We start from the raw sequence: 15,678 nt of genomic DNA, 5'->3' as shown, positions 1-15,678 counted from the left end.
AGGGAACAAAACATAATCGGTTTTCCAAAGTTCTTTTCGTTTTTCTCGAAAACTAAGAGGGCTATGTCTAACTTTTCTACATCAAAAGAAGTGTCATGAAAAAAGGAATCCAACAGTGTAAAATTCAATGGAATGCGATACCTAATAAGGGAGCATTGGCCAATCGAATCTGTAAATTTGAACAAAATGTAATCGTCTTAAGTTTTTTTCGTTTTTTCTGGAAACTACGAGGGTTACATCTGACTTTTATACGTCAAAAGAAGCGTCAGGAAGAAAGGAATCAAACAGTGTAAAGTGATCAAGAAGGACTGTTTGAGTTGATCATACTTAATTTTATTTCTAAATGGTACAACTGGAGTAACTTCCGGTTGTTCACGACTTCACGACTTGACACTGACAGCCGCATCTTTGACAAGTGACATTTGGTGTTTTAAATTAAATTAAACATGCTGGTGAATCTGTTCGAGACCCTTAAAAGGAAAAGTTAATTCATGTTTAGAACAAATTGAAGGGCATTTTGAGCATTTTCTTTAGTTAATTTTTAGGTAATTGTTATGTATTTCAGGTTTTATTTCTTTTTACCATTAATTTTTACTCTCATAACCTACCATTTTGTTGCTGTTAATGTTACGTCCCTCAACGGTTACGTCAGACATCTGTCAAAAAAAAAACATATCCGGTTGCAGTGTTGCTGAACTGAACTTGACTATCAAACAAATTCAAATATGACAGTTCAAAAGTCAAAATAAATGAAATTGTCATTATCATGATTTATTAATTTGGAAAAATCTTAACCTAGAAAGCGAATCAATAGACAATCCTTTGACAAATGTCTAGGCGTACCAATTATTCCGGAATGCCAACCCACTATGTTTGTCTCAATCATTAAAAGTCACTCGGTACCTATTGTTTGCTATGAGTGACAAAAAGTAATTTCATTGTGACTCTAGTTATAAAAAGTAAAAGCAATTTATCACTAGTTACAAAAAGATAGACTTTTTAAAACTACAATGACATAACTACAAAAAATTAACTTTTTGCATCAAAATTCAATAAAATACATTTATTATCATCTGTTACGACAAATAATTTGAAAATAAATTCTAAAATCCACACGAACATTTCCAGAACCTGTTGCCAACATAAAGCATTGTAAACCACCAGAACCCCAAACTTACAAAACAAAATCCCCTAATCACACGTGCTCGGTCTTGGAATCATCCGGACAAATAGCTTTAACAATTTGATTCATGTCCCCCTCGTTGAAAATGTCCCATTTCTTTTTGATAATGGAATCGATGGTGTCAAACTCGTTGTCGAGAAATTTCTGAAACTTGGCACAATGCTCGTGGAGCTGATTCTCCAAACAATCCATCTCCGCCTTGATCACCTTCAACAGACTCTTCTTCAGCTTCTCCAGAGAGTCGTCGCGATTCTCCAAACTCCTGAAGCTCTTCACGCTCTTGTTCTTCCGCGAATTTCCATTGGAACAAGCCTCCAGACTATCGATCCCTTTCAACTCTTGATCGGAGAGCTTCATCATCGACGAGAAATTCGAATTGCACTCTTTCTCTTTGTTCTCGAAAGCTATGATGTTGACTGGTGAGGAATGCAATTTCGCCGAGTAGACCAACTTCATGTGTAGCTTGATGTCGTAGAGTTTGAGAGTACCGTCGGCAAGTCCCACCGCTAGGAACTTGTCATCGGGACTCAGATCGACGCTGGTAACGGCGCGATCTTGCTCCAGGTGGTACTGGAAGTTGCAAGTACCTGTGTCGTAGTCGACTCCGCAGATCTTCAAGTCTTTGCCAGCAGCTACGAGGAAGTTCCCGCAAGAAGACATCGAAACTCCCGAAATCGGACATGCTAGGAGGTCCAAGTTGACCATCTCGACTCCGCTTTGGACGTCCCACAAGCCCACACGTCCGTTCTTGCAACCCACAGCCACCCTGTTGGGTATGAAGGGGTGGCACTTCAAGTAGCTACATTCCGACGCCTGTTTGTACTTCTTCAGGTGGTTGTTGGCGTTGATCTCTGGGAAGACGAAGAAGACGTTCCCGTCGAGACCGCACAGTTGTTGGTCGTCGCAAGTGAAATCCAGAGCTTTGATCGTTTCGGCCACTTTCGCGAAGACGTTGGACACGTTCCGCGACTTGGTGTCGTACATGATCACGTCTCCGGTCTTGCTACCCATCGCGATGTTCTTCTTGGTGTTGTGCTTGAAGGTGAGCGCCGAGATGTTCGAAACGTTGATGGTGTGGATCAGGCGGACGTTCTGGCGATCTTTGGTGGAGAGGATCTGGGGTTTTTCGTTTTCGCGCAAGAAAGCGATGTAGCTGTTGTCGTTGCAGAAAGACACGTTGATTATCTTCGACTGGGAGGGTGGGTGCTGGACGGGGTGGTTTTCCACCCCGTCGTCATTGCAGGTGTGGAGTTTGAGTTCGATGCCGGCGGACACGAACATTTTGATGAGGATTAATACATTCGATTTTTTGAAATTTTGACAGGTGACAGTTTGCTGTTGTTGCCACACAACACTATTTCAGACAGGTGGCAACGTTGAAGTGCCAAAAAAAGAGTAACACATATACATAGAGGATCATAAAAACGCCTCAACATAAAAATAATCTATTCAGAACTGAGTTCAATTAATAAAAAAAGTGAGGTTAACACCACAATGAGTCGAAATGATTTACTTTCTTTAGGAGACATAACCACAAATAAATGAGATATCGGTAACAATTTTCTTTTACATAATTAATAATTATTTGTTGCAATATGCGAATTAATTTTATTTTGACAGTTGTGCGTACAAATTAATCTAACAGTGTGTTAAAAAATAAAACTTGTCAAATAGAAATAGCAAAGTTTAACGTGTTGAGGTAAAAAGAATTGAAAAGCAACTACTATGCTCTTGTCACACAATATTTGCCATTTGACATCTGCAGCTTCAATCAAAGACATGAAAAAATACTTCCTCAGCCTATGCGAAACATGGAACTGATCGAAGCGGAGCCATTTTAAAGTGATTCTTTGCTTTTCTCCTCATTTATTCGAGCTCTCCGCCGCAACACTTCCAAGTGTCAGTTCTTCGCGTCTCCGTTGGTCGATTCAGGTTCAGAGATGTTCTCCGCTCGTCTGGCCCCCCAGTCCCGCCGCCCACACGAAACCTTCCTCTGTTTGTCTGCCCCGCAGTTGTTTACATTGTACCTCCGGCAACCCATGCGATCCTGGTCGGTTGTTGACGTCAGTTTGAGCTGAACCTGGGGGTTAAAGACCGGCTGACCCTGGCAAACGTCGCCGTAAACAACCCCAACCCCTGTTTTTTCTAACATCCTGATCGCAGAAAGCTGCCTGTGACACACACCAGGGCCACAACCCTATCGATCGCCCTGAAGCTCGACCCACCCCCGAAGCGTCTCCTTTCGTGCTCACCCCCGCCAACAAATGAGACGCGAAAGGGCGAAGGGCCATTGCATACGGGGAGACCTGTTCGCCCTCATGCCACCCTGGCACTGCGTTGACGTCAAGTCTATTGTTTCCACTCCCACGCACTCTCAACCCTTCAATAACCTGCCCTAAAATGCAACAACTGGACAGATGTGTTGGGGGCAAGTGGGGCCGCTCGGTCAAGTGAATGGCGTTGGACCGGTCAAAAGGGGTGGTGGGTGGTGCGAGGGTTGCTAAGGATTTTTCTGAGGAATTCTTAAGACTTTTGTGGTTGTTATGCGGTCCTGCTCCTCGAAGATATTTGAATTTCTTACGTATTATCAAAAAAATGGCGGCGCGAGAGGCGTGGCGATGCGGAATTGGGGCAAGAGTGAAGACGTTGACGTTTAATTTAAAAAATAATAATAAACGTTCCGTTTTACCTAATTGTTTTATTGTATTTTTCAATTTTGACATATGTCGTTATAAACAATAGAAACTAAATAAATTTCTCTCTGCGGCATCAAGCATAAAGTCATCAACTCTGTATTTATAAAGTCAGTCAGTAATGTGTAATACACAAACTATTGCGTTAATGAAAGGATTTTAATAAATAATTAGTAAATGTAATCACAGGAAAATAGAGAATAAAGATAAAAAATTAAAATATGGGTAGGATAAATACACTAGCAACAACGACATCTATGTGTATTAAGCCAAGATGACGACAATTCAGGTAATGCTCAACAACAAAATACAAAAAGACATCAAGAATATTAATAAATAAGAACAAAGTAGCAATAAACGTGTAATGCTTTAGTAGTTACATTTAAACATTCGATTTATTTGCTTCCTTGGCAGCGACATCTGTGGGTACAATAGTTAAGTTTCCAATTATGTCAACCCTCATTATCAAATTAGCAAATTAGAAAAAATGAGACAGAAAAGATAAGAAGGTCGTATTAGTCCTCTATTAAGTTTTTCAAATGCTAGAAGTATTCACAACAAACTCATCTCGTCTTGTATTTTTGAAAAACATTTTTGCAATATATACAGAGTGATACTTTTAAAATACCTCTGAATTTAACCTCATTTCTTTCCTTTCATATTTCGTTTTGAAAATAAAAAATGTTTATCATTCTTAGTTCTTACTTTGTTTCGCAGAATTTCTTAGTAAAATATTTATTTAATAGCTTATTCAACTTATTCTTGGTTCTTTTGTTATTTTTTTTTAATGCTTTGAGAATGAAATCAAAAGAATGTAAATGTAAACAATTTTAAATTAGATTTTTTTTTCAAAAATACTTATTGTATAGTAGGTAATACATTCATTTGTTAAAATTATAAAATACTGGAGTTTTGACTTATTTTCAAAATTCACTCCACACAGAAAGAAATGACAGAAAAAGATATATCGGGCCTTCAAATAAATATATATTTAGAGTAGGCGTAGGCGACATTCTAATTCTGTTAACAGTGTAAAGTAATTTTTGTAGGTAACCAATTATTCTCCGGAGTTACACAAGTTACATAGTAAGCTTTTTCCAAATTTCATATTGTCATATTCCGTGGAGGGGGAATAGGGAGAATGCACTACAAAAATTAAAAATATTTTCTAACCTAATTTTAAAATATCAGACGTTTCTTGTGTCATTTTCTACGCTGGAAAAATGTTGCAAACAATTGAATTTCCATAGGTTGCGCTAAATATAAATTTATTTGAAGGCCCGTTAGAAATAAACTAAGCGTTGTCAGATTTTCCTTTGTTCGTTTCTTCTAACATTCGTTTTTCTTCTATTCAGGTTTTTTCATATCTTTGACTTCTTGCGACGACATCGTCACCGAATTGAGAAAATCAGGAGAGCTTCGCAAGGCCTGTCCCAAAAGCGGAAACGCCCCCCAACCCCCGAGCAGAGTGTTCACCCTCCAAAGAGTAACAAAACTTCGAAGTTTGATGGTTAACGAGACAGTAACGCGAATACCTCCCATAGATGCTTACATCATACCCTCCCAAGATGAACACCAGGTAGTTACTTAAAAAATACATCATCACGAACAGTAACGGTCCCAAAGCAGACCTTTGCGAGACTCAAATTTATACAACTTTTAAAATGAAACGCTCTGTCAGTTGTTTTTGGCGTTTCGTTCGTGTATTGTAGTCTTTGAAAATGATAAACAAATGGGACAAAGCGAAAAAAGTACCTGATGAAAGGAAAGAGAGTATAAGTACCGGTTCTGGACCAAACGTCACTTTTTTGTTTAATTCTAGAACGAATTCGTCGAAGACTACGATAAGCGCTTGCAGTACATCTCCGGCTTCAGCGGCAGCTACGGCGACGCCGTCATCACCAACGACACCGCCGTGCTCTGGACCGACAGCCGGTACCACCTCCAAGCCGACGACCAGATCGACTGCCATTGGAGATTGATGCGCGAGAACTTCGTGGGGGTTCCCACGCTGACTCAGTGGTTGCACCAGATCTACCCCAGCGGGGGAGTGCTCGGCGCCGACCCCAAACTCGTAGCTCAGTACCGGTGGGACCAACTGAGCAACGAGCTCCGCCGCACCAACTGGACTCTTGTCGAGGTGCAGACCAACCTGATCGACGTGATGTGGACCACCGGGAGACCTCCCAGACGCAACAAGAACGTCTTCGTTCTGAAGGAGAAGTACTCCGGCAAGCCGTGGACCAAGAAAGTGGAGGAGGTGCGAGGGCGGCTGCGCAGGCTCCACGTGGACGCCATGGTGGTGACGGCGCTGGACGAGATCGCCTGGCTCTTGAACATCAGGGGGCGAGACATTCCCTCCAACCCCTTCGTGCGAAGCTATCTCCTCCTGGATATGAACCGGGTGAAGTTTTACGTCAACCAGAGTCAGCTGGTGGACAACAACGTCTTCAAGTACTTCGACGAGACCAGGACCAAGACCAACGAGATTGTCGAGTAAGTACCACAAGGAACTACTTTTGGACCAATGCTGTTATCTCAATTTGAAGAGTGATCGACTATGGGAACATCTGCGAGGACCTGAAGACCTGGACCCAGACCTACACCAAGATCCTGATCCCCTCCCAGTGTGGCAACAATTGGGGGGCAAGTCGCAACATCACCAGATGCATTCCAAAGGAACAGAAACGCTTCCACCACCAGTCCCCCATCATTCTACTCAAGGCCAGGAAGAACCCCGTGGAGATTCGAGGTATGCAGAAGGCTCACATCCGCGACGCCGCCGCCATGTGCAAATTCTTCGCCTACCTCGACAACAAGGTAAACGGGTACCAACAGTCACCACCTCTTTCATTCTCAATCTAGTTCCAGGACGGTACCGCAATTACAGAACTGGATGTGGTGAAGATCGTCGACGAGTACCGCTTCGAACAGGAGTACAGTCTGGGGAACAGTTTCAGGACCATTGCGGCGTACGGACCCAACGGGGCTCTCCCCCACTACGAACCCACCAACAACACCAACGCCAAAATCACAGACAAGAGTACTCTGGTCCTGGACTCGGGCGGCCAGTACCTCGGTACTAAAACTCCACTGTCAAGATTTTTCCCTCAATTGGTCTGTTCCAGATGGTACTACTGACGTGACGAGGACTCTGCATTTTGGTACCCCCACAAAGGAACAAAAAGAAGCGTACACGCGGGTACTGATTGGCCAGATCCAGCTCTCGATGCTCACATTTCCAGACAACTTGAAGAGTTCGGCTGTGGATGTTATGGCAAGGGCACCGCTCTGGGAGGCCGGTCTGGATTACGGACACAGTACGAGTCACGGAGTTGGTTCTTTTTCCAGCGTCCACGAAGGTACCGCGGATCTTGTTAGTACCGATTGAGCCTAACACTTTCTGATTTAGCTCCAATTTCTGTATATTTTGACAATCCGTTGACATTCCCCGAAAACGAGAAACTGAGACCTGGGTACTTCCTTTCCAACGGTGAGGAAAAACAATACTTGATAGTCGGTTCAAAACTGAGGTGATTTCCAGAACCTGGGTACTACGGAGAGACCGGTTTTGGTATTCGTTTGGAAAACGTAATGGAAGTGATCGAAAAGAGATGGTTGAAGCATAAGTACGGACGCACTTTCCTCGGGTTCAAAACCGTCACTCTGGTACCATACGAACCCAAGCTGATCGATCTCGGTTTGTTGTCAGTCCACCAGGTACCAGTCCATCCGGTCGGTACCAGTTTCTATTTTGTCTTTTGCAGATAAGATGGCTCAACAACTATAATGACAAAATCAGGATCCAGGTGGGGGCGGAGTTAAAAAGACTAAACTTCACGGAGGGATTTTATTGGATGATGGACAGAACCAAACACTTTTATGGTACCGGGAACGTCAACAAAACCCAATCGATTTTACTACTCTTGGTACTTCTTGTCTCAACGTGTTCCAATCAACTTCTCTTAATTTAGCTGAAGACTGTGCGTATTTTAGCATTTCGACCATTTTTAAATGGCTGCCATTGATCTAAATGTCAATTTTATATTGTATACCTGTGCATGCAACTAAAATATTTTTATAATGTGCACCCGTAGACTAAGTATTTTTTATGTTTTATCTTGTTTATTTGTAACTGTTTCGTTAATAAATAATTTAAGAAATTTTATCGATTCGATCCAGCCCCCTCCGCCTCTGACTGTTCTCAGATGGCGCGCCAGTCGGAAGTGTCATTTGAAATGTCATCTGTCATCAAATTATAAATATAACCTAAAACTCGAGCCATGAACATCATATATGCGGATTAAAAGTGAGTCATACTCTAGCGCGCATCCAGACGGTCACCAATCTTCCCCAAAACATTCACCCCTTGTCGGCGATGTCTCAGTAGGGTCTTGACACAAAATGGAGATAGACGTCAAACACACTTCCGATTTGGTAGAGCCCCAAGAAAGACTGAAGCATTTGATTAACTACAGCAATGCTGTCGAGGTGGACTTTCACATTCCTCCGACACGGTAAGGGTGAGATTGTCGATGTGAAGTGAGTTACAGTGATTTTGAAGGTATTATCGTTCGGGGCTCGAGATGGTGCGGATGGCCAATGTTTACTACACTGAGGGCAATTTAGAGAATGCCTACGTGCTCTACTTGAAGTTCATGACGTTGTTTTTGGAGAAAATTCGAAAACACCCTGATTTTAACTCAGTTCCGGTCAAGATGAAGGCAATAAACCAGGCCAAGTTGAGGGAAGTGCTGCCCAAAGCTGAGAAATTGAAGGACCAGCTGCTGACCCAATACAAAGAGGAGTACAAGAGATACGTGGTTGACCGGGTACAAAATCGTGAATTTACTGAGTGTTGTTGTTATTAAAACATTTTTAATTTTAGGAGAGGAGGAAGAAAGAGCAGACGCGCAACTCCGCCGACACCATCAAGACTGAGGCGAACATCGCCTCGATAGGCTCAGCGCATTCCAATCAGGAAGAGAGCGACCAGAGCCTGGCCAACGTCCAGATTCCGTACGACGTCGAGGACATCTCTTATCCGGACCCCAACGTGTCGACGGCTCACACGGGCGGACACGACAGTTGGCACCCCAGCCGGTACGCCCCCCGAAACGCCGTTCACACGATTTTGTAAAACTGAGTTGCAGTCATGTGTCGGTGGTACCGTCGTTACCCACGGTGGACCGCTCGAAAAAACCAGACACGTTTGACACACACTATGCCAGGACCAATCTCAGGATCGTGATAGTGCCCGCGTTGGTCATGCTCAAGTTCCAGAACATGGCCCAGAAGAGCACCTTGAATAATATAGAAACCTGCGGCATCTTAGCTGGGAAATTAGTAAGTTGCTTGTGTTATGTTGCAAAGGAAAATAAGAGGCTCAAGGTTGGCGGCGATAGTAAGTGTAATAAATGTTTTGCGGATGACCCTGACAACGAATGTTTGGTTTTATGAAACATTTTTAATTGACCTTGACTGGATTTTATTTGGTAAATTTAAATGAACAATGAATGGATAGTATACAGAGTGTTCTATCAATAATGTGTAAAGTGTCATTTTTGACAGTAAATTGCGAGGGGTCTACAGACGAAAACAAATTTAATTAATTAAGAAAGAGACAAGGATAAAAAAGTCAAGAATTTATTTGTTATTGTTTTTTCTGCTGACATTAAATGAGAAAGAACAAAAGCAAAAAAAGAGATCACTAGATAAAAAAATAAAACATATGAAAAGAAAGATTGAAATAAAACTATGAAGATAGAATAAGAAGACAACAAATTAGAAAACTCCTACTATAGGAAATTAAGAAAGGAAGGGTCATATTAACAAAATAGAACATAATAAGTGTTTTTATTTTCTGCCAAAAAAAGATTTAATCTCAGTTGAACGATTTAACAAGTTTTTGTATGTCGCCGGTATAACATTGACGTTTGTCAATTTATTTTTAACTTTATAACAAACAAATGATGAAAAAACATTGAAATGAAAAAGGTAATTTCATCAAAAGTAATTTTTTAAATGATAAATACGGCGTGATCAAGAATGACTGAATCTGTTGGTAACAATGAAAATTTGAATAATTTTTGTACCACCGTAATCTAAACGCATTTCCTGTTGTCAACTTTGACAGTGTTGAGAGGCAAACTTAAAATTCACCATCAAAGCTTCATTTTTGTAATAACACAAACATAACCGACATAACCTATTTTTTTATGTCGTGTCAAAAAAAAACATCCGGTCAGTGCCAATTACGAGACAAAAAAACACCAATATTTTTCAATTCTTTCATTGTCAACAGAATCAGTCATTGTTGATCACGCTGTATGATAATCAATCAATCAATCATTATACTCTAAATAATATAAGAAAGAAGTCCCATGTCAAACGTGACAGTGGCGCCAATGCATGTGTAATTTCATTAAAAATAAAAATTTTCAGCTAATAAAAGTTTCGATTTGCAACAGAAATGAAAAGTGGATGTCAAATAAAGTAATTAATAAAACATATAAAACAAATAAATAAAAATTACAAACAAATATTTTCTCATTTGACACTTGTGACAATTTCAATAAAGCATGATTTAGAGTAATTTTTTTTAAGTGACAGAACAATGATGTCCAAAATTTAATGATCGCAATAGTACGAAAATGTATGTGGCAACTGTGTGGGTGGCGTAGAGTTGACATTTCATAAGCGTACATTTGATTTTTTTATACGATTGCACATTGAATTGACAATTTTCAAAATTGCGCGACTATCAACTGTCAAAGAAATGTCAACTCTATCCTACCCACACAGTTGCCACATAAATTTGCGTACATAGTTGCCATACTTATCCACAATCATGTTGAATCACCCAATACATCTCTAATAACCTCAATTTTTATATGATGAGATTTTTTACCCTAGGTCACAAGTGTACAATGACGGCCACGGAATTTCGTACATCAAGGTCATTTCACTGTCAAAAATTGTGAAAAGGTCTTTAGTAATAGTAACTTCACTTTTAACATTTGACATTGCTGCCAATTTGTATTTGTCTCCACTTTTGTACGATGTAGTGATAGTACTCTTTGGAACATCCAGTATTTCCGAAATACGCCCGTAAATTACCATTTTGGAAAAGAGTTATTATTTTAACTTTATTTAAGTTAGAAAATTGGAGGCATTCTAAAAATTTTGACAGATTAAAAACAAGCTACAAAAACACCGGTCATAATGACAATAAAGCATGAACTACAACTACTGAATGTTGTCAGCTCTATTTTGGATGTAATTTGGGGTGTTGTGGTTCTGTGATTAAAAAACAGACTTTATTTATTTCCGCGTTGTGGCGTAGAAGCGAAATATGTTTTCGTTTTTTCATCGAAAATGTTTTCGGTTCTAAAGACCGGGTAGAGAGAAGGGAAACATGGGGACGTGCTTTATTAATGGGAAAACCTTCCTCTAATTATATGAGGGTCTGTGGAAAACACTATAAAAAAAAAACTAGATTTGTAAGTTAAATAGTATTTTAAGGTTATATTTTGAAATAATTGAATTGAATTATTGAGTGACTACTCAGGGCACTTGTTTGTAGACATAATATAAAAATTTCGTACCCAAGTACCTTATTTTCACCACTTCAAAACACCACATAAATGAACAACTTCGCACACAACACTGTTTCGCCTTCCACAAACAACACATCTGCTTTCTGCTGTTGCCTCTAAATAAACTAAACTATTGTGTAACATTAAAAAAGCAAAAAAGGCATCACAAAAACCGCAAATTCACGTAAAACCAACAACTTACTTTGGAAAACAATGCACAGACATAAGCCGGGCGAGCGGGAATATGACTTGGCAATTTGACAACAGTGGCGCCCCCAACGGTACCTGAAATCGCCAATAGGATAGAATCACGGCCAACTTCATTCATATACACTGTCGTGTCTATAAGGCTGTCTCACTTAAAATCTTTGACATTTCAAATCGGTCCCAACGGTACAGTCGGTTGCAAAAAAATCGAGTACATCAGAAAAATCAAGAGGACCGAATTTTCCTATTTTTAACACATGTATAAATCAGGCTTCCCTGACTTTTAATGGCATGCTTTTTAAAATAGGTTATGTCTTACACAAAAAATGTCATCATATCTGACGTAAGAAATGAAAAGTTTTGACATTTTGCTTGTTCTCGGTAACCTCAAAAATCAAAATTGACAACAAGAAGGATGAATTACACTATCGAAAATTTGATGTACTCGATTTTTTTGCAACCGAGTGTAAATCACATATTTGCATTGACACTGCGTTGACAGATAAAGACTGTGCAATAAAAGCCTTAATATTGCAGTGTTGACGGATAATTGTCGAATTTAAGGACTTTTTCAGATCATTGTTCTGAAATCTGCGCTCAATACAGTCGAATGCAACTAAGCTAGAGAGATTTTTCGATCTTGAGTAAAGTCAGAAAGTAACAAGGATTATCATATCACTATTGTCATTTTTGATAATAATGATAATTGAAAAACTATTGGTCTAAGGCCAAATTCGAATTAGAATTTTTTGTTCGCATGATATAAATAACAAGTGTTCGATTGAAATGTTCATTCATCAAATTGGCTTTGACTTTATTTTTTAAAAGACAACAACATCGTAAATTAAGTTGGTTAGACAAAGATAGCGATGAAGAGCAAAGCTAACTTGATGAACTTTTCAATTGAACACATGTTATGTATCATGTGCTATTTTTAATACACTCTGTATACCTAGACTGTAGTTTATGATTTCTTTTTTAAAAGTGGATTCGTAGTGAAAAAGAAACAAATCAATTAAGGGAAATTTATACAGCGTGATCAACAATGACTGAGTCTGTTGGCAATGAAACAATTGAAAATACTGGTGATTTTTGTCTAGTAACTGGCACTGACCACGCACTGACCGGATTTTTTAACTTGAGATGACATTAAAAACATTCTTGGTTATGCAGGTTATGTTTATACTATTACAAAAATGAACCTTCGTTGGTAAATTTTAAATTTGCCAAATTTCATTGTTACCAACAGACTCAGTCATTCTGGATCACCCCGTAGATTTATTATTTTTCCCCAAAATTCGAATATTTTAGAGAAAAACGGTTAGTAAGGAATTTTCTCAAGAGCTCTAACGATGGGACGTGGATTGGATAATTTTGACGTTTTTTGGAGGGAAGAGTGGACATTTTCTCTTCACCGTCTTATGATGACCTACCATGTCATGTCAGAAATTAGTAAAGCGAACAGCCAATTGTGATTCTTGTGTTTCAATGCGAATTTTTTATATTTTTAATTGTTTTCGCAAATATTGTGGGTTTTTATTTATTTTTTTCAAGCAAAAAAAACAAATCTTTTTACAGACATTTGCAACGAAAGGTTATCAAGTAATGCTTGGCCTTAACGAAAACAAAGTAATAAAATATTTATTTGGGTGCCACCCGGTTAAAATGATCACGAACCGCCACTGCAATTTGGGTGTACCAAAAAAATACCACCTTACATTTTTTGGTAGTAGCATAATGCAACCTAGGCGCTTTTTGTCTTTTAAAGTGAAGAAATAAAACCGAAGAAACTTTCGTTGATCGTATTGTTCTTTGAATTTTTCTGTATTAATGCTTGACCCTTGCAGGAACAGAACGAACTGATCATAACCCACATGATCCTCCCAAAACAAAAAGGCACCTCCGACTCGTGCACCACCATGAACGAAGAAGAAATCTTCGACTTCCAGGACCAACACAACTTGATCACGATCGGATGGATACACGTACGTCCAGCACAATCCATTTATTATTATATAATTTGATTCTTTTTGCACGTCCAGACCCACCCCACGCAAACCGCGTTCCTGTCGAGCGTCGACTTGCACACCCATTGCCCCTACCAGTTGCTGATGCCCGAAGCCATCGCCATAGTGTGCGCACCAAGATACAACGAGTAAGTTAACCCGATCAATCGGTATTTGTTGACGCGATCGTTGCAGGACTGGATTCTTCGTTCTCACCCCGAACTACGGCTTGAAGTTCATCGCGAACTGCAGAAAGTCCGGCTTTCATCCGCACCCCACGGAGCCACCGTTGTTTATGGTAAGTTGGTGGATGATTCGAGGCGTGGGGTAAAAGTGTGTCGTAGGTCGCCGAACACGTCAAGATCGACTCGACGGCCAGTTTGGAAGTGTTGGATCTACGCATCGGAAAATCATAATGATAAGTCAAACCAAAGCATTTCAAATAAAGTGATTACATTAGCTTTTGTAATTAGTGGCAAGCGTCGTCAAAACTGAAGGCTGGAGTTTTGATTCACTTTTTTAAGACGATATAGCTCTTCATTAATATATTTTTGTTGCATGTCTACCTATTCTTTCTTGTTATTGTAATTTATTGGGACTATTCTGTTCTTTACATTTTTAATACGCTGGCGTAACCAACTGTAAAGAATTTCTTATGACATCAAATCAAATTGTGATGTGTGATATTCGATTAAATACTAAATGTACTGACATTTTTATCGACTCTTACTGGTTACAGGAAAAAACTGACAAATTGGAATAGGAATTCTTTAACTCTGAAGAAAAACTGTGTTCTGGGTTAGATGTTGAATAAAAAAATTAAAGAAATTGTCGACTTGCGAACCTAACCTCAAACTTTCCCATTCCATCTAGGCATCAACAAAAACAAAAAATCAATTCACAAGACCCATAATTTCAAAATCAGTCGAATCGATTACGTAAAATCGTTGATTTCGATCGATCAATGCGATTGAATTTTTGAGAATTCTAGAGACTTCAGGGCTGGACGGTTGGTATTGCGGCCTCTGTCATTCTAAAGCGGTGAACGAAAAAGTGTTTTTATTTTTGTAAATATGAAGCTTTTCCAATAAAGCATGTGAAATTATGTTTTACTGTGTAATCGATAGGGTGTCGGTGAGGGTGAAAAAGCAGAACTACACAGGTTTCACCAATCAAACATATAATACAAGTGTTTTTTAAATGTTAGTACAAAAAAAGACTGGTAATAAGTGACGTGACTCCGTGACGAAAACTCATACACAAAAAATGTATCTAATAAAAGTCTTCGTTTTTGAGACAAAAATAAAGAGTTACAGTTCAATTGGTAACATTTTTTTTTTCATTGCGAAAAAACACTGCTCGGTGTTTTTTCACTATAAAATCAATTTGATTGGTCCAAATTTGAAAAATGCTGCAATTTGATTGGTTAAAAATTTTCGAGTTGGATTGTCACTTCAAAGCAATCAACCACGGTAACGATAAAATCGCGAGTAAACATGTTTTTGTCCGAAATTTCGTGTTTAGTTTTACGTAGAATCACTAGAGATATTCCTGAGTATTCTCACCAATCTCTCGGTTGGTTGGTTGGCGGCGAAATCTCGAAAGACTCGCTAACAAATGTCAGCAATATAACCATGACTACGGACAACACAGTCGAAAAGCAGCTTAAAAAATTTTGGGAAATTGAAGAATACAAACAAAAAAGTAACTGGTCACAACAAGACGATTTATGCGAAACACACTTCTTAAGTAACCATAAACGTTAAGGTTTATCGTCCAATTGCTATTCGTTACAGAAAATTGCGAACTCGGTTCTTCAAAAGAAATAGCAATAAAACGGTTACATTCCCTCAAGCACAAATTCCCATTATTAAAACTCGAGTAGTTCATAAACGAATACCTCTGGTTAAAACATATGGAATTAGTTCCAATGATTATGCAAACAATTACTTGATATTGATAGTAATATCCGTAATAGTGTATGTACTCCG

General features: G+C 39.3%; 3 protein-coding genes across 3 annotated transcripts in view; 2 read left to right on the top strand and 1 right to left on the bottom strand.

Annotated features, from left to right (window-relative positions):
- LOC138136464 (xaa-Pro aminopeptidase ApepP-like) overlaps positions 1-8,042 on the top strand; it is a 47,478-nt gene extending 39,436 nt beyond the window's left edge. The window contains exons 2-9 of the mRNA XM_069055656.1: positions 5,232-5,455; positions 5,699-6,372; positions 6,426-6,696; positions 6,742-6,955; positions 7,005-7,238; positions 7,289-7,369; positions 7,421-7,596; positions 7,644-8,042. Of these exons, the coding sequence (XP_068911757.1) occupies positions 5,232-5,455; positions 5,699-6,372; positions 6,426-6,696; positions 6,742-6,955; positions 7,005-7,238; positions 7,289-7,369; positions 7,421-7,596; positions 7,644-7,850 (2,081 nt within the window). The 3' untranslated portion in view covers positions 7,851-8,042. The remainder of the gene's footprint in view (positions 1-5,231; positions 5,456-5,698; positions 6,373-6,425; positions 6,697-6,741; positions 6,956-7,004; positions 7,239-7,288; positions 7,370-7,420; positions 7,597-7,643) is intronic.
- On the bottom strand, positions 1,049-2,538 carry LOC138136465 (WD repeat-containing protein 5B-like). Its single transcript, XM_069055657.1, has one exon. The coding sequence runs from the start codon at positions 2,462-2,464 to the stop codon at positions 1,196-1,198; it is 1,269 nt and encodes a 422-aa protein (XP_068911758.1). The 5' UTR covers positions 2,465-2,538; the 3' UTR covers positions 1,049-1,195.
- A 52-nt stretch (positions 8,043-8,094) lies between the features above and the next one.
- Positions 8,095-14,515, top strand: LOC138136466 (STAM-binding protein-like). The gene is made up of 8 exons (XM_069055658.1): positions 8,095-8,393; positions 8,441-8,708; positions 8,765-8,979; positions 9,030-9,222; positions 13,529-13,666; positions 13,724-13,836; positions 13,883-13,985; positions 14,032-14,515. Exons 1-8 carry the CDS (start codon positions 8,281-8,283, stop codon positions 14,101-14,103), a joined length of 1,215 nt encoding a protein of 404 aa, XP_068911759.1. The 5' UTR covers positions 8,095-8,280; the 3' UTR covers positions 14,104-14,515.
- Positions 14,516-15,678: the final 1,163 nt, after the last annotated feature.

The sequence above is a fragment of the Tenebrio molitor genome, chromosome 8 (assembly GCF_963966145.1).
Source record: "Tenebrio molitor chromosome 8, icTenMoli1.1, whole genome shotgun sequence".
NCBI lineage: Eukaryota > Metazoa > Arthropoda > Insecta > Coleoptera > Tenebrionidae > Tenebrio > Tenebrio molitor.
Note: the sequence above shows the minus strand (reverse complement) of the source record. Positions and strands in the feature narration are given on the sequence as shown.